At 46.7% G+C, this 27,525-nt stretch overlaps 1 protein-coding gene across 3 annotated transcripts in view; it reads left to right on the top strand.

The window, feature by feature from the left end:
* ITPR1 (inositol 1,4,5-trisphosphate receptor type 1) overlaps positions 1–27,525 on the top strand; it is a 327,139-nt gene that overhangs the window by 214,238 nt on the left and 85,376 nt on the right. For all 3 annotated transcript variants that reach the window (XM_081245778.1, XM_081245777.1, XM_081245776.1), the window contains 2 exons: positions 8,517–8,649; positions 10,662–10,852. In XM_081245778.1, the coding sequence (XP_081101904.1) occupies positions 8,517–8,649; positions 10,662–10,852 (324 nt within the window). The remainder of the gene's footprint in view (positions 1–8,516; positions 8,650–10,661; positions 10,853–27,525) is intronic.

Below are 27,525 nucleotides of genomic sequence, written 5' to 3'. Positions count from 1 at the left end.
TTTTGATGGGCAAGGGAGTAAGAGGATAGCTCAGTAGGTTCCTACAGTCAATCCCTGCCTATAATTCTTTTGTTCTGATCATACAGAATCAGTATAAAGGATAGGTTGGTGAAATGTGGCCAAAGCCAATTGTAAAAGATAGGACTTTTTCCCATCTGTATCTCTGACTGCTCTAAAATGCATGGGAAGTTGCTTTAGTTCAACTTTTTCTTATGTGTCCTTTTTGCCCTAAGAGCAGATGGCACGAGTGTTTGCACAGTTTTAATTCTTTAGCCTAAAGCATACAGGATTTAAGGATAGAGTTAAAGTGCGTTCTTAGATCATGATATTATTTATATTATCTGGAAGACACGTACGCCTGAGCTCTGGTTGTATTTTCCTCGCCACACTCAAGTCCTTGCTACCCCTCTGCGCTTCCCGACCCCAACAGGAAGCGAAGCACGTCGGAGGGATATTTTCTCCCTGAGGCTAGTGGAGCTGCACTCAGGTCTGAAAGCTCTTCTGTACGGAATCGAGTGAGCAGGCCCCCACCTATGCCTCCTTGTCCTTCTTAGATTAGTTTAATCTTTGTACTTAAAGAGAGCCCCTGTATCTTTACTTCATTTTACCTGTTGGCAAATAGAAAAAAAAAAAAAAAAAGAAATCATTAGGTTACATAATAACAATCTTATATGAAGAACATTTTTTTCTATCTTGGGGATCAAACCGTGAAAAGGGGTATCAAGCGTTGAGCTGGGTTGAGACCCCGCCAGATTTCACAGGTTCCAGCCTCCCCACCTCGTGCTTTCAGCACCTGCACCGGCTCACACCTGACAGCCACGCTTTGGCCTCCCGGGAGGTGTGCTGTGTCGCTGGAGCCCCGCGGAAGGAGGCCAAGGTCACTCAGTTGCAGCGTGAGCCTTGGCTTCATTCCACGGCCCCAGACCGCACCTTGAAGCAGCCAGCCGTGCCTGGTGTGTGACTTTGGTTCGGGGCAGCCCAGGGTGGGGTCTGGCAGTTCCATCTGATGTCAGTCCCTCCTCCAAGCATGTGCCCTTCCGGGGGACAGATTCGTGGTGCTGCCGCCACGTGGAACTGTGGACTTTTTAGCCACCACGTGCACCCTCGCAATTGCCTTTCATTTTGCTCGGGGCCATCATCTTGTCTCTCAGGTATGGGTTGGGTGTAATGAAGTTGAGCTGGCAGTCAGAGGAGTGGGGTGTCTACATGGAATGGCGGGGGTGGCGCCGGGGACCCCAGGCCCTGGAGCCCCAAGGGAAGTACGTGGAGGGGTGAGTGACTAGCCAAGTGACCCTGCAGCCAGGAGCCTTCCTGTCTCCTCCCAGAGCTGCTGGAGGAGAGAGGCTTCTTCAGTCCCCAAGCTGGAGCCTCGGGTCTTACCCTGTGATTCAGGGCCGGGATGTGGGGAAAGGAGAGACCCAGGAGGACGCACCTGCCCACGGAAGAAGCTTGTCACGGGAGAGTGGTGGTACAGACTTTGCAAGGGCCTCGGGCCTCCGGGGAGAGGGCTGCACCTGAGGCCCCTGTTGTCATTACCCACACACTTCTCCCATCCCTGAGCCTCCGTGGGGATACGCTGTATCACTTTTCCTCTCTGTGGACGAACAAAACATAGATGTGCAGTAGTTCTTCCTTTGACATCGTTTTTGGGTTTTTTTTAAGGCATACTTTCTTCTTGATCAGTGGTAGACTTTTTTCTTTCCTTAATTTAAATCTGTTTCCCCAGCTCAGGCCAGTTGTCTCTCCCAACACAAGCCCATTCAGTTCAGTTCAAAAGGGAGGGTGTCTCCTGCCCTCAGTGGCTGAAGCCCCTTCCAGTGGATGTGGCAGTTGTCACCTCATCACTGATCTTGCCCTCCGTGTTTCGTCCTTGAGTGTTGGTCTCTGGACTCTTCGTGGCCCATGAGATGCGCGTGCTGTAACTAACATGCTTCATTTTCCTCCCAACTAGATGCCCCAAGCTCCAGCTTCTGAGAACTCCACCGAGGTGTGTGCTGCTCACCTGTATTTGCAGCGCCAGCAAATATGGGTGCTTGTCAGTGTTCCTGGTTGAGTGTGTGAGTTGTTCTGGGGAAGTGTGTGTCCCGCTGGTAGGTGCAGGAGGGAAGTCTCTTGTCTGCCTGGGACCTGATCATTGCTGTAATCGGGTGGCTCTTGGTGTAGAAAGAAACTTCTTAGTTGCCGGAGCTTAAACCACAGGGTCCTGCAGGTGAGGGCACGTGACCCTCCAAAGGTTTTCACACAAAACCGTTCATCTCTGTCTTGAAATGTTCAGTTGAGAAATGCTGGAACGTCCAGGCCTTTCTGCTGTTACACAAAATAGAACTCTGGGTTCTGCGCAGAGATGAAGGGAATTTGAAGCTCTGGATATTCATGTATAGTTTTGGTGAAGCTGCTGATAAAGTTGTAGTTTCACAGTGCACTGTTTCTGTTCTTCCTGTCGCTAACTCAGCTTGCTAAATGAGGGACTAGAATTAATTAAGACATCTAAAGTTATAGAGAAGCTTTTTGGGGAGGCATATTTCCAAGGATCAAAATTTACTTTCAGAAACAGTTATAGAATCCCAGGAGTCAAAGCTAAAATGAAGTGTAGTTTATCTGAAAGGAGATCTTAGAAATGAAAGAGATTATCAAATAGCTGAGTTCCAGTGGGGATGCTTTGTAATGATCATTCTCTAATATTCTAATCAGAGCTCTTCAGCTTCAGTAGCCTTGATTAGAATGCCATGTGCTGGTAGCCTGGGGAGTGCTGAGGTCTCATGTATGTGTCTGCTTGGAAGTGTATGCATTGATGTCCTCACGCATGTGCTGTGCAGTAATGCATGTGTGAGTCATATAAGGACCTGCCTGGTTGAGTCTTGCATTATGACCCCTTTTGGGTTCATGTAAATGTACCTAACATTGAAGTTCCTTTTCATAATCTGTGCAAAAAATAATATTGGCCAAAACTATTAGTCATGTGCCTGTTCATTTTAAACAGTGCCCGAGGGTCGGGGATGGGCGCGTTGTTAAACGGTATCCGAAGTAATGGAGCATTGGTATCTGTCTGGGGAAAGCCCCACACAGGCCTGTGTTCCTTCTCTGTCAGTCTTTGCTGTGTACGCATGCTTCGTGTATTTTATTTGTGGCTGATCCTGACGACGGGAGTGTCTCCCTAGTGTTGTACGTACTTAAATGGAATTTCTGCCTGCTTAGCAGGAGCTTGAACCGAGTCCACCCCTGAGGCAACTGGAGGACCATAAAAGGGTACGTAGTCCTGAGGGTTGGGAGCTAATGACCACAACACTGTCCACAGCCACAGGCTGTGACTTAAAGACGGATGGTGGTGGTTGTTGTTGTCATTGTTATAGCATTAATTGGCTCAGGACCAATCACAGCCATTTACAGAAATGAAACTGACTGGTGATTCTACCTATAAACTACCTGTTCACGCACTTCACCCAGCCGGTCCCCGAATAACGAACAAGTCAGCTTTTCACATCCTCTCTTCTTCTCCTGGAGTGGCTTTTTCCTTAGGTGTAGCCTTAAAAACAAGTTTGTTTTTTTTTTTCTTTCTGTAAGTAATGGATGATCATCATGGGTAAAGTATAATAAACAAAAAAAGTATAATGGAAAGAATGTTCGTAATTACACTACCTAGCTATAAAAGGTGCTATTGATTTAATATTTTCTTCTGCCCCCCTTTTTGCACACGTGAGAGTGTGTGGCAACACACACAGATACACTTTCATTGTCATTGGGGTTCTTCCAAGTGTATAACTTTTCTTCCCTGCTTTTGTCCTTTAATATATCTAAGCATTTTCTTTGATAGTCTTTGAAAGTTAACAACTGGCTAAAGTTCCACAAATTGAGGAGCACTTTGTAATGTTTTCCTTTGATGAGGAAATGAACAAGTGTATACATACGTGTATAGATTCAAAAAAGGGGAATTTCTAGGCCAAAGGGTAGATTCTTTCTTAAGGTGCTGATTATGCATTGCTAAACCATTTCCTAGAAGGCTACATATATCATTAGCATGCTGACCACTGATTGCATGTTACCCATTTCTGGAAAATACCAGATATCCTGGTTTTCTGGGTGCCTATCACGTGCCAATCACTATGCTAAGACTTTTACATGTGTTAACACGTAAATGTTTATAAATGCTGATGTTGACCTACTGAGACAGACTTCCCCTCCATTTCACAAGTCATAGGGTTAGGAAATGGGCAGTCGTGGCGAGTACTGCCCTGAAATTGTGTTCACCAGTGTCCTGGAGAATGTTCGTCTGAGATGAGTGGGTGCCTGGGGCACCTTTGTTCTGCTCACGTGCTTTCAGTCCCTGCGCAGTCCCAGCACATCTCGAGTCCTTTCCTGTTTCTTGCGATTGTGCTTTCTCAGACTATGACCAAAGAAGCTCTTCTAGGAAGTTGGCATTCAGCCCTTCCCCACCAGCTTCCAGTGTCTCCTGCCGTTCATTGATCAAGGGCACCTTGCAGGCCTGTTTTTTCCATCCTTGCCTGTCCTTCAAGAATTGTCCTGGGTCTTAGAAGTAGCTGGGAAAGGCACATAGCTGTCTCTCGTGCCCTAAGTTTGATTTGCCCCAGTGCCTGAGCTTTGGAATTAGAAACTGGTTCAAGCCTGCCTTTGTCAGGCCCTCACTGTGTGATTTGGGGCACATTATTTAACCTCAGTTTCTCCTGCTGTAGAATGCGGGTAATACTCTCCATCCCTTATGACTGTTCTCCAGAGCTGTGCCCTTGAAGCACTTAGCACAGTGGCTGGACTCTGAGAAGGGATATTAATGATCATGGTCGCCTTGCAGACTGAGACACAGCAGTGATTTGACAGACAACCGGAGTAGGAAAAGGAAGGTATTTTTAAATCAAGGTGCTGCCTTAGTGCTGACTAAGGTGTGAGAGGCTCACTGCTCATGTGAGAGGGTAATCTTTCCTGAAGCACCTGATTTTTAAGCGGCTGGAACCTGGGAGCCCAAAGGTCACTTTTTCTCTCCTTTGCGATCTTAACTCTTAGTGCTGTGTTCAACACTGGGCTATATTCCCACACAGTTCATTAGCCACGAGTTTAATTGACAGAATGAAACTCGTTTGAACTGACTTGCAAGGCAGGAGCTTGGTTTCTTGACTCCACATCACTGACCTGCCCTTTTCACCATTTTCACCTGACACATAACTGCAAATGAAACTCTTTGCCTTTGTCTTTTCTTAGTCTTAGGTAATCGTGTGTGTGGAATGTAGAATTTTTTTTACCAGAGACAAACATCTGATATTTGTTTGCATGCTGTAGGTGTAAACTGCTGGAGAAAAACTAGTATTCTTTTTGTATTCTTTTTGAAGAAAAGGCTGCATGGCCAAATATGAGAGCTGGAGAAGTGATGTTTTTTGGGAAGTGACTTTTTTTTCCTTCTCTGCAATCAGCTTTCTCAGCCCAGTACGCCGTGAACAGCTTAGTGCTGTTGAGTAATTTATATCAAGATGATTAGGAAGGCTTTTCTCTGCAGATTTTAATTTTTCCTAAATTAAGCCACGAGCTCAGAAAAACAGAATTTTCCTTGAACCTAAGTTTTCACACTAAGGATTTGCATCACTTTTAATAATGCTTATGCATTTTCTCTTTCTGTCCCTTTTTTTACCTAAAATTTTCAGTCTTTATTCTTTCAGAAAGGGAATGAATCTCATCTTGTTTTTTTGTTTTTTGTTTTTTTTTAAAAAAAAAAGCAAATCCCGCATGTTCTCTCTTTTCCCCTTGCCTTACAGTTTATTTTTTGTAGAGTGAAGGTGAGGTGCATGTGTGCCAAAAACCTTATAATTAAGAGGGAAAAAATTAAGTTTGTAGGGTGGAGCATGTGTGTGTGTGTGTGTGTGTGTGTGTGTGTGTTTTTCCATAATGAACACATTTCATGATATTCTCTTATGGGGGAAAAGGTACCATTTGATGCATCGGTTGCTATGGTAACTGCTAGGGTTTGTCTGTGCAAGGAGAGGCAAAATGGTAATGTGAGATCCCTTTGTAACTTCAGTTGGCATCCAGGCTGCATAAATGTGAAGTTGCTGTTCCTGGAGTCCACGCGTTCACGGACGGCATATGCTCCTTTCTCTCCTTCCTGCTTCCTTGATTGCAAACTGACCTGGGTCTTGCTGATGAGACCCTCAAAACCCCGAGGAGCGGAAACTCTGAGCCACTCCAGTCCTAGGTGGAATCGTAGTGTGAAGCCTCTGGTTGAGTCTTCCCTTAAAGGATGCATGTTTGTTGGCTGGTGACAGTCACCCTGCCTTTGACCATTCGACCCTGTGGTCTTCCAGGTTCTTGCCACAGTGGCAATGTTGGCTGTTCTCTGTGGCTGCAGCTTACAGGTCTCAGATCAGCCATTTACCTCTCAAACAATGTTCTTGTGGCGCCCAAGAGGATCCCATAGAAAACTGGGATGGTTTCCTGCCAACCCTCCATTCTGGGGGAACTCAAAGTTTGTATCTTTAGAAAGAAAATCAAGTAGATGCATCATTGTGTTGACAAAGAGAAATGGTATTCAGTGTACTGTTACATTTAATGTGGAGGTAACCTTGTCTTTTCCCCTTTTCTTTCTTAGTCAGCTTTCTTGACCATTCCTTTGAAATTTGTGTTTCTCTTATGAAGTCAGCCTTTTAAAATCACCATGCTCTCTCTCCATGACTGCTTCCTTGGAGAGTGTTGATAACCTTTGTACTGGTGCAAAGCTATATCTTTATACCAAAATGTGGTTTCCTAAGCCATTAAAGAATATTATACTGAAAACAGCTTACTCTGAAAGTATTTTTAAAGATCACAAATAGCTTCTTCACTGCAAGTACTCTTGGAATCTTGAATTTACTGGTGGTCGAAGTACGAAATGAGTTTCATGTCCTAGTTACGAGCATTCTCCCTTGCTTAAGTACGAAGAGAGACTTATCTGTGGATGGAATGGAGAGAGGAAAATTGAGATTTCTTTTCATGCCTGAACTTTCATTTAAAAATCAGGACTGCCTTCCCCCCTTCTCTGTCTCCTGTTTACCCCATCTCTCCATTTTCCCCTGGAGTCTGACCAGCAGCATGCATTTAACAAAGGAGACAAGCCAGGCCGTGTAGCCCTGGGACCTCACATCATTTTGGGAATTGAACCAAAGAGTTTTCTGCCTTGGTCCTTCTTCCTTGGTCCCGCCTCCCTCAGGGGGCCCCTTGCCTCCCCACCACCCTTAGGACACTCTTCTCCCTCCCATCTTGTTTTGCAAACACCCTCCTTGAAGTCTCCAGACCTATTCTTAGAGCCTCTTAACAAATCACTTTAAGCTCTATTGGCCCCCATTACAGTGGCAGGTCTCTTCAGAAGAGCTCCTGAGTCTCTATTTTAGAGACTTGCTGTATTGCAGCACCTCTTCTCTCTGCTAGACTTCTCACTTACCTCTCAGTGATGTGCCAGAGGAACTCCAGGACTTAACTGCTTTGTCCTTGAGAAGGGGTCCAGGGGAAATCCATATATCCTTTAACTGGTAGAAACTTCCAGATTTGGGAGGCGGTCTGGGAGTCCCTCAGCAAGACTGCACGAGGAATAGAGCTGAGAATAAATCCCACTGCTTTGTGCTGCTTTACCAATGTGCGTAGTATTTGAGAATACATCAAGGTTGTTTTTTTGGTTAGGTTTTTTTGTTTTTTTTCTTTTTTGGTTGGAATCGTGGCAGTTTGTTATATCCCCTGCCCAGGAGTCCTTCGATGTTTATGTATATTTTAAAGTTTTTATCATGGAAATGTTTAAAAATATTCAAAATAAATATTTTGAAGAGTTTCGAGAACCCTCATTCATAACTCAGCTTCTGTGACTAGCAACTCACGCCCACTCTTGTTTCATTTATACCCAGCTAGTACCCTCCTCCCATATTACTTCAAAGCAAATCGCAAGTGTCACTTTATCCATGCTGCCAGTTTTTGATTGGCATATCTGATCTCTGCCAGAAATTTATTTCCTGTTGCATTGTTTTTTCTTCACTGTGTGGCCCATTGACTATTTCTGTAAAAAAGGCTTACTTTCAGCTTATTGTTTTATTTACTCTGTTACTCTGATATGTTGAGATTTTCTTTGGACCTTGGGATAAATGCTCTGGTTGGAGTAATATTTTCATATTGCTGTGGGGAAGATGACCTGTGAATTTTTCAATTTGTCTGAATTTTACTGGCTTATCCCAAAGGGATTTTCTTTTGTTTTGTTTTGTTTTTTGTTACTGTTAGTTACCCTCCGAGATTAATGTTCTGTCTTTATCACTGTGTGAGAGAATACTTTCAGATATTTAATATTTTAGATTGATGCTTTTTTATGATCTGGTTTCCTGAGAAAACACTGAAGAAGTTAACTTTAGAGTTTCCAAATGCTCTTATTAATAATTTATTTTTTCACTGAGTGAGACTGAGCCAATTATAACTGAGTACCTCTGTGTTGTATTTTTTTAATATTAGTAGCTCAGTCATGCATTAAGTTCAGAACCTGATTTCATTATCCTGTTTGAATTAAGGGTGAGGCCCTCAGGCAGATTTTGGTCAACCGTTACTATGGAAACATCAGACCTTCAGGAAGAAGAGAGAGCCTTACCAGCTTTGGCAATGGCCCGCTGTCACCAGGAGGACCCGGCAAGCCCGGGGGAGGAGGTAGGCCACGTGGTGTGCTAATTCGCTGCACGTGTGAACTGAGTGTGCCACGCAAGAGCTGCATGTTTCTGGTTAGCAGGTTGGACCTCTAACAGATGCATTTGGGTTGCAAGTGTATTATTTTAGCAGTTTGTTTTGTCTTTGGTCTACCATCAAATTGGTGTCTAAAAATGTTTCCCTGCAATTAGATATTGGCTGAGCGTTTTGCCCCTTTTTCCCATGCAGCAGCCCTCTTGGTGATATTTGAATGACTCAATGAACTTGACTTTATGGCACATTTTCTCGTGGCCATGAGGACTCATGTTTTCCCATAAGATGAGTAGGCTGTTGGCAGTGAGGAGGGCGGAAGCCACCACTTATTATACACTTACTGAGCCGAGGGCTTTCCCAAGCATTTTGCCTTCTTTATCTCCTTTTTTCCTCCGAGTTACTCACTATCTGGTAGGGGCCTGCTGTCATCCCTGTTGAGCAGAGGAAAGGGGAGCTTGTTAGTGACTAGTCTGTAATGTAAAGCTGCTTTAAATTAATTAAATCTAATTCTAATGCCCAAGCTTTGTGCCTCCCCAAAGTCTTAGGTTTCTGGAAGAAAAAAAAAAAACAGGAAAGAATTGCTTAAAAACACATCCTGAAAGGAGTCCCAAAACATTGTAAGCACAATTACAGGTAAAGGCTACCAAAACGTTGAATTCAACTGTGGGTGATAGTGTTGGTTTTAAGAGGGGCCAGTAGTTCCGTGCTCAAAGCACAAATGTGAGTTGCCTGATTCCCGGGCTATGGTGATGACTCTTGAGCACTTCCGGTCCTTGGTGGACTCTGCTGGTGGCACAGAAATACTCAGTGGTTAGTAAATTAATTCTGGCAGTCTCTGGGGAGGGATCTGGGGCTTCTCGCCAAATGAAAATGTAGAGCGGATCTGCCCACAGAGCAGCCCAGAGACAGACCTTAGCTTCTCATCCAAACGTTCCCAGTGATTGTCAAGCAGAAGTTCTTCCCACAGCATCTCAAGACTATTTCTCTTTACTTGCCAAAGTGCAGTCATTCAACAAACATGTGAGGCTCTGGAGCAATATCAGGAGGGGGGTTTGGAAATGCATCAGAGACAGATTCTGCTTTAAGAAGCTGTTGGAGAGAAGGTGTGACAGCCAGTGTCTACCTTGTAGTATAAATGCAATAGATTCTAGAAGGTCAAGGAAAGCAATGTAAAGGATGTAGCATTTGAATTGAACTCTGCAGGGAGGGACTGATAGATGATTTTCTGGGGTTTTTGTTTTTTTTAACTGATCACCCCATTTCCCCATGAACATTAATATTTCGGGTTTTGCCAATATTAGTGCAAGTTCTTAAATAGGCACTTTCTAAACATGGTTGGAATCTGTTCCACTAAATGGCACAGGCCATCTCTTCCTAAGTATATTCTTCTCATCTGAAGGTCAGTGAGGAGGTGAACTTTGTTTGGTTCACTCCCCTACCCACCGCTCTCGGCTCCATGCCAAGCACTGAGTCAATATTTATTGAATGAATGCATGAACAAAGTATGTGAAAGGGTGAGTTTTGGGGCTAGGGTGGGTTTCTTAGAAAGAGGGCTGAAGTGATCATTATAGGCTATGCTTCTTGAGAGCGTTTAAGTTCTAAGAAGTGTTTAAGTTTAGTTTGTCTCTTAAACTCAGATCAGTTCTTAATAATTCTGCCCCAGGTCACTGTATTTTAATGTAAGGGAGAGTCTTGACTGGATGGCTTTAAGTCTCGTGCTTGAAATGTCTTATTCTTCCTTCATCTTACCTGCCTACATTCAAGTTCCACCTCTGTTACTTAGAAGCTGCACTGGGTGTCCTTGGACAAGTGACTTCATCTCTGTGCTAATAATGAGTACCTTCCTTTGTGCTTGTTAAGAAGGTTCAAGGAGATAGTATCATTAAAGTGTTGAGTGCACAAAGTGTTGGTACACCAGTAAGTATGCAATAATGTTAACTGCTCTGATTGTGGTTGATAAGAGCAATGTTCTATCTTCCTAGGGGGAGGTTCCGGGTCCAGCTCCATGAGCAGGGGGGAGATGAGCCTGGCTGAGGTTCAGTGCCACCTTGACAAGGAGGGGGCCTCCAATCTGGTCATCGACCTCATAATGAACGCATCCAGCGATCGAGTGTTCCACGAAAGCATTCTCCTGGCCATCGCCCTGCTGGAAGGAGGCAACACCACCATACAGGTAAGAAGGCAGCTTCGCTGCTGATGGGGTGTCCTTGCTGAACAGGAGGAGGCTTTGTTCCCGGAACCAGGTACTGGGCGGTGCTGAGACTCCTGTACGAGAGAGAGCTCATTCTTAGGGCACAAAATTGTATTGTTCTGAAAAGCGAATTCTTTTGATATCTTGCTGTGGTCATCCTGTCCTAATTCAGACTTGGTTCTAAAACATGAGTTACATTCAAAAACTGATAAAATGCCGAGGATGTGTGAAGAAAATTGGCCCAGGATTTGGAGCATGATAGGTAATCCATAAATGTTTGTTCCATGAATGATTGCATGAATTCTATTTACAGTTTTTATCCAAGATCATAGAGGATCCCATCACCTGATGACCAGAAGGGGTTTGGACTGTGTGTGCTATTTAGATTTGTTACATCTATGGACCTTGCAGCTCTTGCAAACTATATATTTCTCTTTCTTTTAACTGAAAAGCTCAATAAAACTGAACCAGTTTAAACTAATAGGAGCTAATAGGGGAAAGCCAGGCTAGCTTAGTCAAAGATAAATAGATGACTTTTTGTTGGCTTGTTATGACACATATTTTAAAATAATAATAGGAAGTAGAATTCTGAGTAGAAGTCCTTAAAGAAGCAATTTTAATGAATTTAATAATATATACATAATTTTCATATGGACCTGGCATTTAAAAAGATTCCTTTAAATATTTTAAAATATTTTGGATACTCCCTTCTTCATGCATTCTTCATTCTTTGTTGGCTCTGAATAAGGGTTTACTTAGCTGTGTGTGTGTGTGTATACATACACACACACACACACATTTTGATAACAGCTTTTGATTGAGATATAATTCATATACCATAAAGTTCACCCTTATGTATATCTTTGACTTGACCATATATTCTTTTTTTTTTTATGCCATTAATGATTATGCTAGGTCAGCAGGTGTACACTGGGATGTTTGGTCCCCTAATTAAGTGTATTATTTCTTTTTTAAAAAATAACTTTATTTTATTTATTTATTTTTGGCTGTGTTGGGTCTTCGTTGCTGCTCATGGGCCCTCTCCAGCTGCACCAAGCGGGGGCCAGTCCTCACCGCAGTGCATGGGCCTCTCACCACGGTGGCCTCCCCTGTTGCAGAGCATGGGCTCCAGGCGTGCAGGCTTCAGCAGTTGTAGCACACGGGCTCAGCAGCTACGGCTCATGGGCTCCAGAGCGCAGGATCAGCAGCCGTGGTGCACGGGCCCAGCTGCTCCACGGCATGTGGGATCCTCCTGAACCAGGGCTTGAACCCGCGACCCCTGCATTGGCAGGCAGGCCCTCAATCACTGCGCCACCAGGGAACCCCTGACCATATATTCTTGGTCTTGAATTTAATTTCAGAATCTGGATTAATGAAGTTTTGTTTCTTTGTGAAATTTTAAAAAGGGCATTTCTTCTTCTGGGCCTGAGCCAGGGCACCTGGGTTTCAGCCCCACTCGCTCCTGCAGCTTGGTGCCCTGTGCCCCACCCACCCACCCACGGCAACTGCGGCGGCCCTGTCTCCTTGGCCTCCAGCCCAAGTGCCCCAACACACACTTCAGACGTTCTTATGTGCACTGCCCTCAGTTGAGATTTGTGCCGGTGGGAGAGTCTGCTGCACGACTGAGCTGTCACATGGGCACCTGTGACCTGTAACATGTGGGTTGCCGTTTGATTTTGTCCCGCATGAGTCTGACCATGCGTGTGCGCGTGGATGGGTCCTGCAGGTCCTCTGATCACGAGGATTCGCTCGCCCACTGCCGTGGTCCTGCTGTCTGGGTGTGTGCGCTGTCATGGAAGCAGGGCTGAAACTCTCCTGGTCTCTGAACCATGTGATTCCCAGGGACTAGATCAGTCAAACTAAACATTAATTGAGCACTTGCTGTGTACACAACGCTGAACTAGGGACTTCAGGGCAGTGGTTTCCAGACACTGGGGCCAGTCGGTCTATGAGAATTTTCTCCAGGCACAGCCAAGTGTGGAAACAAGAGTGATGCAGTCAGTGTTTCATAAACCAAATGTATCGGTTTGAAGGACCATCTGACCATTTTATTCTGAGGTTATAGCCTGTCCAATTTTTTTTTTTTTTTAATCTCTGATGTCTTTTCTTGAATGAAGTGGTGTTGATAGTGGTTGGGGTTTTTTTCCTACTGACCAAATAAGAAGTTGGAAACCTTAGGTTATTCCTTCCCCTCCTCAATTAAAAAAAAAAAAAGTTGCTAATTTGCTAATCCCAGTCTTCAAGAAATTAAAAATGAAGCAAGGATATAAGACTTAGTATACATGCACACAGGAAGCTGTGTCTCAAGAATGTTGTGTAGTGCCATCCAAGAGGTAGGAAAGATACCGTGGACCCTCCAAGGAAGAAGTAACGGCAGCCATGTCGTGAGGAGTCAGTGAAAGGTTTTTGGATGACGTGGGCTTTGAAGGACGGGTGTGGGGCTGAAAGTTGTGCACAGAGCTGGGGGGTGGGGAGGCTGGACTGTGCCGCAGGGAGAGAAGGCCCAGGGGCGCAAGAGTGGAAGGCGTGCTCACAGGGCAGGATGTTTTCTCGGAGGGGCCTAGGGGGCCTTTTGGGGTGTTGGGAATGATGGGCTACATGTTGGTAGCTACGTGGGTATAAATCTGTTTCAATCTCTGTGAGCCATACAGTTAGAATTGGTGTGCTTTACTCTACAAAAGCTATACTTCAATAAAGGAGGAAAAGTATCCTGAGCCTGGTGGGGACAGGACGTCATGAATGGAGACTCTCCAATGCTCGCTCTCTCCTCAAGGCTGGTGCCTTGGACCCATTTATAGTTAATGCATGTTGGCCAAAATGTCACCCGATTGGATGCCAGAAGCCAGAAGGTCAGAGGGCCCCCGCTTGGCTCCGGAGGCTTTACCGAGTCTGGATGACTGGACACGAGGACACCGTTAATTAAGGAATAATGAAGCCCGGGGAGGGCTCGAGGAGACTGAGGGCTGCCGGCGCTGAGCCTGGCTGGCACGACGCAGTCTGAGTTTCTGGCGAGATGCTGTGTTTTTCACAGTGTACCCCTGATGGTGATGGCAAGGCACACAGAAGCTGTTTTTCCTTCAAGTTCTTTATCTTGTAAAGTAATTACGAATATTAGTTTCATGTTTTCACACATTTATTACTCATATGCTCAGGCTCCAGATGAAATGCCACGGTGGAGCTCCAGTCCCAGTCTCTCGGCGAGTGGAGCTGCTGTCTGTTGGAAGAGCCAGTGTGCTCACGGCTGGGTGGGCCTGGATAGGGTGGCCTGTGAGCCCCCTGCCAGCTTGGGAGGACACAGCATGGAGCGTGTGCTGGCTCTGGCCGCACCCCATCTCTCTCTCCTCTCTCTCCTTCTGTGATTTCAGGGGTTGCTGGGAGGGTTTCACCCACTGCCTCATTAGAAACCTGTGGTTCCAGGAAAATTCATTCTAGCCTGGAGCTGCCTTGGCCCTGAGCTTCTCTTTCTCCAGAGAAAATGATGTGGAATTCAAGTTGTCTGGGGCCACCTAAGCACAGACACCCTGAAGTCCCAGGGGGAGTGTGATTCAGTTTTGTTTTGCTTTAGAGAAGCCGGTTCAAAGTAGTAAAAGAGCAGCTGGGAAGTTAGTGTGAGTTGGGTGAAGGCTGCAGCTGAGACTGCTAACGATCGCTGAAGGCTGTCAGCCATTACAGACGGGGTGGGTCCCAGCTGGGGCGCACTGCCCGCCATCCTTCCTGTTCACCGTGATGTGTCCTAGTCCCAGGAAGGGAATCCAGGTGGGCTCCCCTGGACTCATGTTTCTCAGGGACAGGTGGTAGAAAGGGCAGTCGCTGTGGGGCATGCAGCGCTGCACAGTTCCAGAGCTGTGTGCTGGTTCTCCAAGGAGACAGCTGCAGAAGAGCCCTTACCTTTACTAACGCCTCCTCCCAGGATGTGCAGCAGGCTTCACATGGAGAAGAAGGGGAGTGAGACCTGCTTCCCAACCCAGTTTTGTGTGGGATTCGGGAAGTCATCCCTGGGTTTCTGTTCCTGTGTGTATCTATCATGAGACATACATGCATGTGGACTCCTGGCTTCCTTACCGCTTTGAATCAGGACTTCTTAGAAATTATTAGATGTTTTTCTAGAAATACTCAGAATCCAGTAGTGATGGCTGGCTGGCTCCATTTCTGAAGTCTGTCTTCCCTGGCTTGTGAAAATAATTATTTAAAGTACGGTGATTGCATAGTCTGTGGTATGTCCATGCAACAGAATCCTACTCAACAATAAAAGGGAATGAACTGTTGATAAATGCGATTACGTGGGTGCACCTCAGAGGCATTATGCTGAGTGAAAGAAGCCAGTCTTGGAAAGCGATGCCCTGGATGCTTCTATTTATATGAAATTCTCAAAGGACAAGGCTGTAGTGATGGAGACTAGATCAGTGTTTTCCAGCACAGGGCTGAGGGGAGAATCCGACTATAAGGGAATAGCACAAAGGAGTTTTTTTGGGTGATGCCACTGTTGTGTGTCTTGCTTTGGACACACAAATCTATACATGTGTGAAAATTTGTAGAACTGCACACCAAAAAAGTCAGTTTTACTGTATGATCATTAAAAAATTAAAGTAAAAACCATAATGATGATGACGATAACCAGCATTTATTAAGGGCTTACTGTGGACCAGGAAGCTTACGTGTTCCTCATGTATCATCTCATTTAATTCTTACAGTCTCCCTAAGAGGTAGGTGCCACGATTATCTCATTTTTCAGATGAGACTAAAGCCCAGAATAGTTACGGAACTCGCCCCTCATCATACAAGCAGTAAGTAGTTCTGCTCTGTGTGATCCTGGCTGGGGCTGAAGTCATCAGGGCCTTGATTGGGCTGGAACAGCCAAGATGGCCACTTGTATGGCTGTAGCACTGGTGCTAGCTCCCAGCTGGCTGCTGAGCGGGGGCTGTGTCCTTGGTTCTCCTCCATGTGGCTTCTCTGTGTGATCTGGGCTTCTTAGAGCATTGTGGCTGGGTTCTGAGAAGCAGTGTTTTGGGGAGTAGGATGTGGGAGCTACCAGTCGTTTTAAGGTCTGGGCTTGGAATCCATGGTACAACACTTCTGCCATGTTCTACCGGTCAAAGCCAGTCGTGAGACCAGCTCGGCTCCAGAGGGAGGGGAGAGGAGTGGCACCTCTTGCTGTGAGTAGAGCTTGTGCACTAAGGAGAGGGGGAGGCTGGCTCCGCCACATCCTTGTTATTGTTGCTTGAGCACCTGCTATGGGTCGGTCAAGCCCCTGAGTTGGGCAAGAAAGGGAGACACTATTGCCTCTGCAATGGAGGAGCTCAGTTCTCTCTGGAAGTTCAATCCCATTTTTGAAGAAGTGTCAACTCCTGTCCTTCCCCTTTTGATGGTGTGTGAAAATTCACCCTTGTACTGAGGATAAGGTCACTGGGGACCAGAATTCTTCAGAAGTTTTAAACTTCATTGTCCAGACCTCAGAGGGATTCCATTTGTAGCAGTCCAAAGCTAAGGACCTACAGTGCTGGCTAGGAACCCTCACACGGAGAACTGCCCTTACTCTGAAACCTTGTAATCTGTAGCACCATCACTTAAGCCCTGAAATGCCTGGAAGCTGAATTGGGGATAGTTCCTGGCCTGTCATAGTGGACTCCAAGTCTTCCCATGTCTTCTGCCCCTGGCTTCTTTGATGGTAACAATGTCTGAAGATAGATACTGCCTCCAAAACTTCTCCTACCTGGGTGCTATCAGAGTGGCTCAGGCTTCATGGTGAACCCTCTGCTTATAGGAACAAGGAGATGGTACCACTACCCTGGGGTTCTCCAGGAATGGGTGACATTGTTGAGCCATGGGACCAAGCTTCTATTTAAGAATAACTCTTTCTCTTACATGTAGCTGTCCAGTTTTCCCAGCACCACTTTTTGAGGAGGCTGTCTTTTCTCCATTGTATGTTCTTGCCTCCTTTGTTGTAAATTAGGTGCCCATATGTGCGTGGGTTTATCTCTGGGCATTCTGTCCTGTACCATTGATCTATATTTCTGTTTTTGTGCCAGTACCATACTGTCTTGATTACTGTAGCTTTGTGATATAGTTGGAAGTCGGGGAACCTGATTCCTCCAACTCCGTTTTTCTCTCTCAAGATTGCTTTAGCTATTTGGCGTCTTTTCTGTTTCCATATGAATTGTAAAATTTTTTGTTCTAATTCTGTGAAGAATGCCATTGGTAGTTTGATAGGGATTGCATGGAACCAACCTAAATATCCATCGACAGATGAATGGGTAAAGAAGATATGGCACATATATACAGTGGAATATTACTCAGCCATGAAAAGAAATGAAATTGAGTTATTTGCAGTAAGGTGGATGGACCTAGAGTCTGTCATACAGAGTGAAATAAGTCAGAAAGAGAAAAACAAATACCATATGCTAATGCATATGTATGGAATCTAAGAAAAAAAAATTGGTACCGAGGAACCTAGTTGTAGGGCAGGAATAAAGAGGTAGACAAAGAGAATGGACTTGAGGACACGGGGTGGGAGGGTGAAGCTGGGGCAAAGTGAGAGTAGCATCGACATGTATACACTACCGAATGTAAAATAGTTGGCTGGTGGGAAGCAGCCGCATAGCACGGGGAGATCAGCTTGGTGCTTCGAGATGACCTAGAGGGGTGGGATAGGGAGGGTGGGAGGGAGGCTCAAGAGGGGGGGGATATGGGGACATTTGTATGCATATGGCTGATTCTCTTTCTTATACAACAGTAACTAACACAGTATTGTGAAGCAATTATACTCCAATAAAGATCTATTAAAAAAAAAAAAGAAAGAGTAACTCCTGCCTTCTCTCTGCCCTCTCTCATGCCACCCACTTCCTGCCAGCCCCCAGAAGAAATCTTTCCGCTTGATGTTTTGTAGCAAGTGGGAAACTATAAAATAAGCATTTGCTTATGAATTAATTTTTGGCACACGCAGGGCTCAGCGAGTCTCATGGCACTTGCATATCCGTCCTTCGTGTCCTTGCCAATTTCTGTGTTTCTTCCTCCTGAGATGTCCCCACCAGCACCCGGGGGATGTTCCTCCACTTCCTCTTCACTTCAGGAGGACAGAGACTGCTCTCACCTGGGGGAAGAGGAGGAGTAGAATGTATCTTTGAAAATACCCAGTGTTAGGTTTCTTTTTTAAGCACATACAGATGTTTGGGGCTGTACGTGCTGTCATGACCATAGAGAACCTCACAGCAAATGAAGGGAAAAGATCGAAAAAGAAAAATTTTTTTGGATTAATTGCTTCCGGTTGCAGAAGCCCAGTGAATTGTATATATCAAATGGCTGCCCACGGCGCTTCCCATGCCAAGTCTAGCCTACAGACACACCCAGAAAGGATTTTCTTTTCCGCACGTACACAGCTCGAGTTGGAAAAAGTGAGACGTGCTCTGTCAGGAAGCTGGCTGCGGATTCAGCTGAGAGAGAGGCAGGTCCCTCGTCCAGGGGCTTTTCCCTTGCCACACACTTATTTTTTGTGGTTGGCTTAAGACATCAGCCCAGGAGCGAATATTCGATAGGAAATCTCCCACCCCTTCCAGAAGAAGTCACCACAAGAAGGCACTGAGCGGGGAGCACGCTGGACTGGAGGCCACCCCTGACCCCAGTGAGCGGAGATCGGGGGCAGGAAGGGTGCTTTGCTTTGCCTTTGCGGGAGATGGGAGACCAGCTGGTGAGGAAGATCAGCCTTGGTTTGACAGGACAGCTACCCCGAGGCGGAGGACGAGGAGACTGGTGTGCAAGCGAGTTACGTAAAAGGGTGTTGTATTTGGCAGCCAAGTCAGAAATGAGTCACTCGGGAGCGGTGTTTTCTGACCTCGGGTTTTATCCATGTGGGAGAAGAGCACGGCCAGCAGTGGAGTCAGGAGACTTTCTCCCCAGCCTGGGGGGTGTGGGAGCCGTTGCCATGACAATAAGAGGAAGGCAGGTGGCCCCGCCCCCTGTGCCCTTTGGCCGAAGCCACCAGGGGTCTGGACGGCGAAGCTGCCCGGCTTGGTTCAGGGAGGGCTGCAGGCACTGCCAGTCGGCCCTCCTTGGAGAACGGGTGGCGTGAGGTCAGGGACTTCGGGGGACACTGGCCAGAAGGGCAGGCGTAGCAGGGGAGGGAGCTTGGCCTCCAGAGTGGAAGCACCTGGGCTACAATTCCGGCCCTGCCCCTGCCAGCGGGGTGACCTTGGACTTTCTCAGGATGCTCTGAAAGTCAGTTTTCTCATCTGTAAACCATGAGTTAGGAAACCTGAGTCCCTTCCTTATGCAGTTATTGAGAGGATTAAACAGGGTCACTTGGTGGGGGCAGTAGAGGGCGTGGCTGCAGGAATGAGCCGCTGCCCTGGGGCTGGTTTGATGGAGGGACGAAGGTCTCCAGCCCTGCTTCTCACCTCCCACCCCAGGGCTCAGGGAAAGTCCTTGACCCCCCAGTCCAGCTCCTGCCTGGGGAGCAGGACGGTGTCCGTCCCCACCTCACAGGGCTCCTGGGATGGTCGGACAGGCTGATTCACCGAAAGCGCCTCACTCGGTGCCCAGGTCATAGAAGGATCTCAAAATGAGGTGGTGATTTTTTGTGTTAATACAGTCTTTATTATTTAAAAATGAGCTTTGTTTTCTTCAATTTGTTCTCCGTCAAAAATCCAACTTCTGATGTTTTGCTTCTGTCTAGTGGTTGATGATCCAGTGGGCCTGGGGGGTGTGCTGTCGTATGTTGTTTTCACACACTGTTCACCTAAGTCCCTCTCACTCTTTCTGTATTTGAGCTAACTTTAGAGGTCCAGGAGGCTGGGAGGCTTCATTGCTTCAGGTACTGGTCCCTTATCCTGCCGGACGTTCTGGGTGAAGCAGAAAGCAACAGGCAGTCCAGTTACCTGCTCCCTGACCCAGGACTTTTTCTTTCCTTCTCTGTATTATTTTTATTATTACTTTTTGGTCTAAGTCATCCTTGGACATAGGCCCTTCCTCTCCATTCCCAGGAAACTGGTGTGTCACTGAACAAGAGTCTTTTAGGATTATTGGTCTAGACCAAGGTTTTGCAGTGAAGACTCAAAATCCAAAAGTAGTTCCCATTGTTGGGAATATAAGACTTGAATGAACGCCCCCAGCTGTCCAAGTGATGTGAGCCCTGGATGATGCACAGACCTACTGCAGTTCAGGACAAAACATTACTGCAGAGATGGCCAGCATGTTCTTTGTCACTTGGGTTTGAGAAGCACAGTCCTATTGCGGTGGTCCGAGGGGGAGATGTGCCCACTGGCTCGTGCCTGTAGAGGAACTGCAGACCCCATATTACTTTTCTTCTTTCCTGAGTAGCAAAGCCAACAGTGTAGGCAGAAGTGGACAGTTCCGTACGTGTGCTCTTCTGGCCTTCCCTAACAGGACTGCAGTCGTTAGGGAGTTGGGGGGAGATCTTTGGATACAAAGTGTTAATCTTCTTGCTTCCTAGAAAACCCATGAACAGGAATTAGTTTCTAAGAGGAGGTATCTTCAGAGGAAACCTCGGGTTTTCCATGATCTCCAAAATTTGACTGAGAAGCAGAAAAAAATGTCAGAGAAGACTGGAAGATTGTTGTCACCGTGCCTTCATTGTATCCTATTAAATCCACAAGTCGAAATTGTCCTTCAGCTCTAGCAAGAGGTCCGTGTTCTTCCTAACTTTCCTTAGTGACTTCTGAGGATGGAGTGCCTTCTTAGGAACTTAGGAACTTCTAAGCTGACACCAAATTCTCCTCTGTTGGCTTATGATACGTTGGTCCAGGGCCTGGCAAACTATGGCCAGCGGGTCGAATCCAGCCCGATGCCTGCTTTTGTAAATAAAGTTTTACTGGAACACAGCCAGCCTCACAATAACCTTTAGTGTTGTCCTTGGCTGTTCTCACACTGCTGGGGCAGAGTTGAGGGGTGGTACCGCAGACCGAATGGCCAGCAAATCCTAGAATATTTACCGTTTGGACCTTTATGGAAAACCTCTGCCAGCCCCTGTGTTTGTTGAATCTCTGCTGTCGAGATAGAAGCTGCTTAAGGAAAAGAACCATGTCTTAATCCCTCTGTTCTGTGTCCTTCACCCCCTGGTAGAGCAGTGATAGGTTTGTGGTAAATATTCACCAGATGAGTAATAGCCTAAGTCCACTGAGAGTCTGGCCACTTGCTCAGCTTATAAATGGAAACTCAGGGAAAGAGAGGCCTCTCCTTTTTCTTTCGTTTTTTGATTGGAGGGGTGATCTCCCCTTTCCCTTGACTGCCTCTGCGGGAATATATTCCAGCGCCCTGCTTACCACTTTTTAATGCAGATTTGGAAGGCAGACTCGGGCAGCTCCTTCCCGAGGGGATTTGTATACATGGCTCAGGAGTCCAGAGCTTTCATCTGGAAGCCCTGTCTGACCGTCCACCCCAGGGTGCCACACTTTACGTCAGTCACTTCCTGATGGCCTGACGCTGTGCTATTTCTGTGCTTCCTCTGGAGGTTTTCCTCGTGGTGGACAAGGGACTCCTTGGGACACACAGAGTTAACCTTCAAATACGTGAGATGCTGGCGCCTGGTCTCCAGCCTATTTGTCGTCTTTTTCTCCAAGCTCCCTGGGTGACCTCATCCATCCCCATGGTTCCCAGCTACCATTTATGCCAACAGCTCCTGGCCCTACCTCTGTGATCATCTCCAGATTTCTGCGCAAATCGCTGTTGGGCATCTCCACCTGTGTTAACTCTCAGTTCACGTGACCCCAAGCGTGCCCATCCCCTCCCGTCCTCCACCCCATTGGCCTTCTTGTGTTCTGTATCTAGGTCAGTGGACTTCCCACCGCCACCTGTGCAGTCACCCGAGCTGGAAACCTTGATGTCATCCGTCTCCTCCCTCTTGATTTTCATCAGGAACTCATTCTGCGTCCACTCTACCTCCCAGTATTCTATTAGTCAGGACTTAGTTCAGACTTGTAATGAGCCAGACAGTTGACACCTGGAGGCTGCATGACCTGCCCAAAGTGACCCGGCTGGGGCTGGGGGAGCTGGGGTTGGAAACGAGCCGCTCTGGCTTCAGAATTCCTGCCCCTGACCAGCATCCTATACCATCTGCCAGCACGGGTCATCTGAGTTCTCAGCCCGAGGTGGGCTCTTCAAGGCCTCCCTGCCTCTGGACATTTCTCTCTTCCATACTGCTGTCAGTGATGCCCACCCCTCCCCACCAGATGAAGGCCGGACCACCTCATTCCCTGTCCTAACAGCCTTCCGCGGAAGGTCAAATCCATTGCCATGTTTCTGCGATCCACTGGTGCCCACGTGTCTGGCCCTGCCTGGGTTCCCACGCTCACCCCCACGTTCATTGTCCTGTGGCTGCACCCTGCTCGTTTGCCTGGCCCTGGCCTTGTACTCAGATGCCTCTGCTCCTTGTGGGACGTGCCCGCTTTCCCTTTGCCTGGCATGCTCCCTGAGCCCTGTTTAAATTGCCTCCTGCTCTGGGAAACTTCTTGATCCCCTGAGGCAGAAGTAGTGGTCTCTTTGTCTGGGCAGTTCATTTACTTAGCAATCACCACTCTTGAAATGGAGGCTCATTGTAAGACCCGAGGAGGCAGAGATCAAGTGTGTCTTCACCCCCAGGCTCCCCAGAGAAGTCTCTGCATGTGTTGGATGAAGGGAAGTCAATCTGTACGTAACAAATACACATAGAGAATCCTGCTCTGTAGGGCTACTCTGGGGATTAAATGAGATAATATATGGAAAGCACACAGCAGCTCAGAATGGTGCCTAATGCGTAGTCATTGCTCACAGTTTCTTTTTGGTTGTATGTCTTCCTCTCCTCCCCCCTCCCCCCACCCAAGAGTGTAATTTCTCCCAGGGTCAAGCCTCAGTCTTACTTCCCAGCACCTGGACCATGGTGGGTGCTCAATAAATGTTCCCTGAATGAATTAAAGTCTGGACTCTATGTCGCCACCGTGTTACGTTCGTCATCTTGTTCTTTTCCCAATATAAACATGAGGATGTGAAATGTGAAAATGTGTTGTTAACGGTTATCACAATTTTAAAGAGGCACTTTCTTTAGGTGAGAGAAGGAGTTAAGTTTATCTGAACCCAAGGGAAATATATAATGTCAATTTGGAGAAATCTCCTTGTGATGCCAGAGATTCTTGATGGATCTTTTCCTTCTTCTTTTCTTCTTTATAGTAACTATAGTTGGTGGTAATAATAATGAGTACCAGAGTCTGAACGCTCACATGCCAGGAGCGAGGCTTGGTGCTTTCTCTGCATGATCTCATTTACTCTGCGTGGTGGTCCTGTGTGGGCAGGTACTGCCTAGACCCGTTTTTGCTCAGCGGGAAATAGAGGATCTGAGAGGTCAAGTTGCTTGCTTAGGGTTACAGAGCTAGCTGGTAGTTGTATCAGGGTTTGTTTCAACCCCACGTTCCCCAGGGAAGTCTCTGCATGTGTTGGGTAAAGGGAACTCGATCTCTACGTAATGAATAAATATAGAGAAGAGCCGGAGTTCTCAGCCTTTCTGCAGAATTTGTGGCTTCTCTTTGTTTTTCTTTTTGTTAGTGGGCTCATTGTGGAGGGAGGTCTGCCTTCCAGAGAAGTCCTGAGATGGCTTGTGTGTCTTTGCTTTGGTTACATCACCGGCCTGTGTATGACAGAGAAGAGAACCACGAAAGACTTTACCTTTCAGGCTGGGCATCTCATTTGCCAAATAAAAATTATATGTGCCACACATGCTGCTTCCCCTCTAGCGGGTTCCAGGGTCTCAGGTCCATGAAAGTTAACGGGAAGGAAGGTCTCTTGCATAACTTCCTCTCCGTGGAGACAGAGGGCAGCTCACTGAATTAGGGCTCCTAAGAAAAGTTAGATTATATTGCTACAATTTTTGATTTTCACTTGCATCTAAAGGAGCATATGTACTTTGGTGTAATGTGAGGCTTATTAGAGCTCATCTTTTGCCCATTTTGCATGAAGAAGCTCCATGCACTGGATTCTCCCCATATTCAATTCTTGGGCAGGTTGAAGAATGTTTATGTGTTGCAGAAGGAAAAGGAAAGGACTTGTTGCCTTTATAAAGTGCCCATTCCAGGGCAGGCACAGCGCATGGTGCTGCTATGTACTTGATCTGGGCTAGGTGGGATAGCCCCAATTCTGGATGAGAAAACTGAGTTCCAAAAGATCGAGGGAGGTCTTACGCAAAGTCACCCAGTTAGTAGAGCTGAGATTCGGTACCCAGGTCTATCTCCCTCAAAAACCTCTTGACTTTCTACCATGCTGGACAGCCTTGAAGTTGCATGGGACCAATGCCAGGGAGTTCATCAGTGCTCCACATCCACTGTGGTGCTTTGCATCCTCCAGAGCAGCACCTTCCTCCTCATTGTTGGGAGCGGGTAGGCAGCGCTGGTTATTTGATCTGAGAAGCAAGTGGTCACTGCTTGGTCATGCAGTGAATTCTCTAAGTCAACTTAGGAACCACACAATGGAAGCGCGCCCAGTTTTATAATAAGGTATGAGTTTTTCTGTAGTTGCCACTGGTGTCCTTTCCCTGGTCAGAGGAGAACTTGTCCCTAACACAGGAGAGGCTCATGCTTGGTTATGTTTCTCTTAGTTTTCTGGAATCCATGTTGCGGGGAGTGGAGGGGCAGGAGAGTGAAAGCTGGGGTGCATTGCAGATGGCTGCGGCAAACCCCTCTACTGTTTGCAGTTAGTGGCTGCATGTGTGAGTCGTATGCCTGTCTTATATTTACAAGAGGAAATATCCCGTTTAATTTTCTTTTTGCACCAAGAGCCCAAGTGTTCAGAGAACATGGTGTTTTAACACTCCCTCGGTTATCAGCTGCAGAGCGGAGGTTGTATATTGTCACGTACAGTTTTCTGAGTGTATTTCTACATTGTTACCTGGCAACATTGCCACGTCGGGACAGGAAGATGTATTGGTTCCTACCAGCTCTGCGCTGTTTATATTATAGAAGGTCGATGGTGTTTTCCTCACAGGAATTTAGAAGAGGAGAAGGCTTGGGCTAATAGGGCTCAGTTGAGAGATGAGCTGATGTGCTGACCTAGGACCAGGGGTTCAGTGGGGGATGGTGGCTCTTGCCCTGCCTGGATGGATACCTTGTTGTGTTGTTGACCACCTCCCAGTTCTGATGAGAAGGGAAATCCCATCGTACGGATGAGAGCCACAGCATCCCTTATTGGGGTCACCCTCTGAGCTGCTTATATCCCTACGGGGTCTTCTGTTTAGCGGATAGGATGCGTTAAAGGCCCTGTGGTTCAGAATTTGCGTGCCTAGTGGGGCCTCGGGCCATCATAGCACCCATGCCCTGTGTGATTAACCCCATCCCTTGAAGAGATTGGTGTTCACAACCCTTGCATCATGGGTTTGAAAGTCCTCTCGGTTGAAGCCGCACGTTCAAAGACTCAGAAAATGCTTACTGAGACCAAGGGCATTGAATTCTCCAGCACCTGTAACATTTCTTGAAAAATGCTTGAGAGGGAAAAGTTCCCATGGTAACAGTTTTTTGAAAGAGTCTTGTGGCATCACTAGGTTAGACAAGATAGCAGAGTAATGGGGGTTCAGCAGCACAGCCTGTAAGCACACGCTCCTTTCAAGCTACCTCCCGGTGAAGGTGCCAGAGCAAGAGTCTGTGCAGGAGCCCCGGCAGCGCTGGAGGCTCCGACCGGGTTGGGGTAGACCTCAGGGCCTCCCGTTGGTGTTTCCCTCTGCACTTCTCACCTCTGTTGGCCTCCCTAAGGAGGAGGCCTTTGCATTCCACTGGACTCTTACTGTCTTACCTGTAGAGAAAGAAAAAGACAACTGAGTCTTCCTGGAGGTATTTAGAAACCATCAGTTGGCTTTAAATGTATGTATTTTGAGTGCCCTGACCTCCTTTGAAAACCCAAGTCCTGTATTTGGTTTCACACGGTTCTCTGCGCTTGGGTGTTAATACAACTCCTGGCGTCATCAGAAATCTCCTCAGAGGACGCCACAAGATTCCTTAAAGTTTTATTCTACAGCTAGTAGATTTTTTTTTTTTTTTTTTTTTTTTTTTTATACCTGAGGAGTACTTGACCCTGAGGGTTCCGAGCTCGGATGATCCTCCTGAGTGTGGAAATCTATAGCCAACTCTTTAAACTTTAAGATGATCCCTAACTGGCTTTAAGTCCTCAACCCGCAAGCTGAAGAAAACGCTGCAGAAAAAAAAAAACAAGGTCATGCTGCATTTTTTTGGTAAGCACAGGAATCAACAAAGAGATGTTATATAACTTCTATTTATATCCTCCCTGCTCACTATCTGCAGGCAGACAAGAGTCGCTGAGAAGGGATTTAATGAGCTCTCCGGGTTTGCTCACCTTCCTGAGCTGGTAGGAACCAGCTTGTTCTCAAGTGCGTCAGCAAAGAATCTGGCTGTGGGTGGGCGGCCAGGGTAGGTGGACGGACTTGTTGCCATGGTGTTCTTTAATTCCCCTGTCTCTCAGCCATCTCGCTCCCCCTTCCCTGACTCCTTCTTCTCCCCACCTTTTCTTTTCTTTCTTTTTTTCCCCTCCAATCTCTCAGCTTGCTTGTTTCTCACGCCTAGCTCAGTATTCTTGGAGCTGTCTCCAGAAACAGAATATTTTCCTTTTCCCCCTAAGAGTTCCCCATCGTGTAGCTCTAAGACATCAGAAGGGTTTTGGCTAAGGTGTCTTTTCTCTCACCCTCACCTATTTCTTTTCCTAGGATATTTTTCTTTCTTACCAGCCCCTTCATGATAGGGACCTGTCCTGGGAGGCTTCAGGCTCATCCGATAGAAGCTTACCCTTTGCTCTCGGGTGGCCCCTGAACTAGATGGATTCCATTGCCCATTGGGCAGACCATCGCTCTGCCCTAGAGAAGGAGGGCTGTTGGCATTTCCGTAATCCTCCTTGTGCTCTTGCCCTGGTTGGGGTGACACCTCTTATCTCATCTAGCAAATTGTAAGATGGAACCACATGAAAACAAAGGAAAGCGTTTGTCCCACAGTGATAATTCCTGGAGCTTGGGCAACTTCTGTTACCTGAAGGTTGCAGGTTGAGATTACTCAGCCTGCACTAAAAAAAAAGTGGCTGCTCCATCCAGTTCTCAGCAGGGAAGCAGAACTGCCCTCCTGAGAAGCCCCCGGTGGCAGCTCCGGGGGGTGTCCACCTGCACCCTGGCTGCTCTGATGGCTTTGCCTTGTTGGTCACATTCCCACCAGAGCAGAGACATTTAAAAGACGTGAGTTAGGGAGGTTATAATGAAATGTTCTTAGAAAAGAATAAGTAGTTCCCGTGAGGATAGGCTTAAAAAAAAAACAAAGCTGAAACCCACCCCTGCCTTGCCCAAGAGTTGTGCAATTCTTAATACCAGTAGCCTGTTTGAATAATCAAAGGCGAACTGACTTCCCCTTAGTAACTTCTGTTAGAGCCATCTGCATAAAATATCCCCAGATTCCAGACCAAGAAGGCAACTATTTTCCCCCCCTCTGAGTAACTGGAGGGGCTTTCCCTTTGGAACTTTTCCAGTCGAGCTAACTTCATGGTTGAGAATACTTTCTCATTAGAAACTGCCAGCGGCTAGAGTCCCGACATGGGGGCCTTAAAGACATGTCACTCACAAGCCTGGACCCTGAGCACTCTGAGAACCTAAGTGACATTCACAGCTGGCATCGGCATTTCTGCCATGACCCTCCTTCTCA

The sequence above is a fragment of the Mesoplodon bidens genome, assembly GCF_964165515.1.
Source record: "Mesoplodon bidens genome assembly, chromosome: 10".
NCBI lineage: Eukaryota > Metazoa > Chordata > Mammalia > Artiodactyla > Ziphiidae > Mesoplodon > Mesoplodon bidens.
This window is presented reverse-complemented; position numbering and strand designations above follow the sequence as displayed.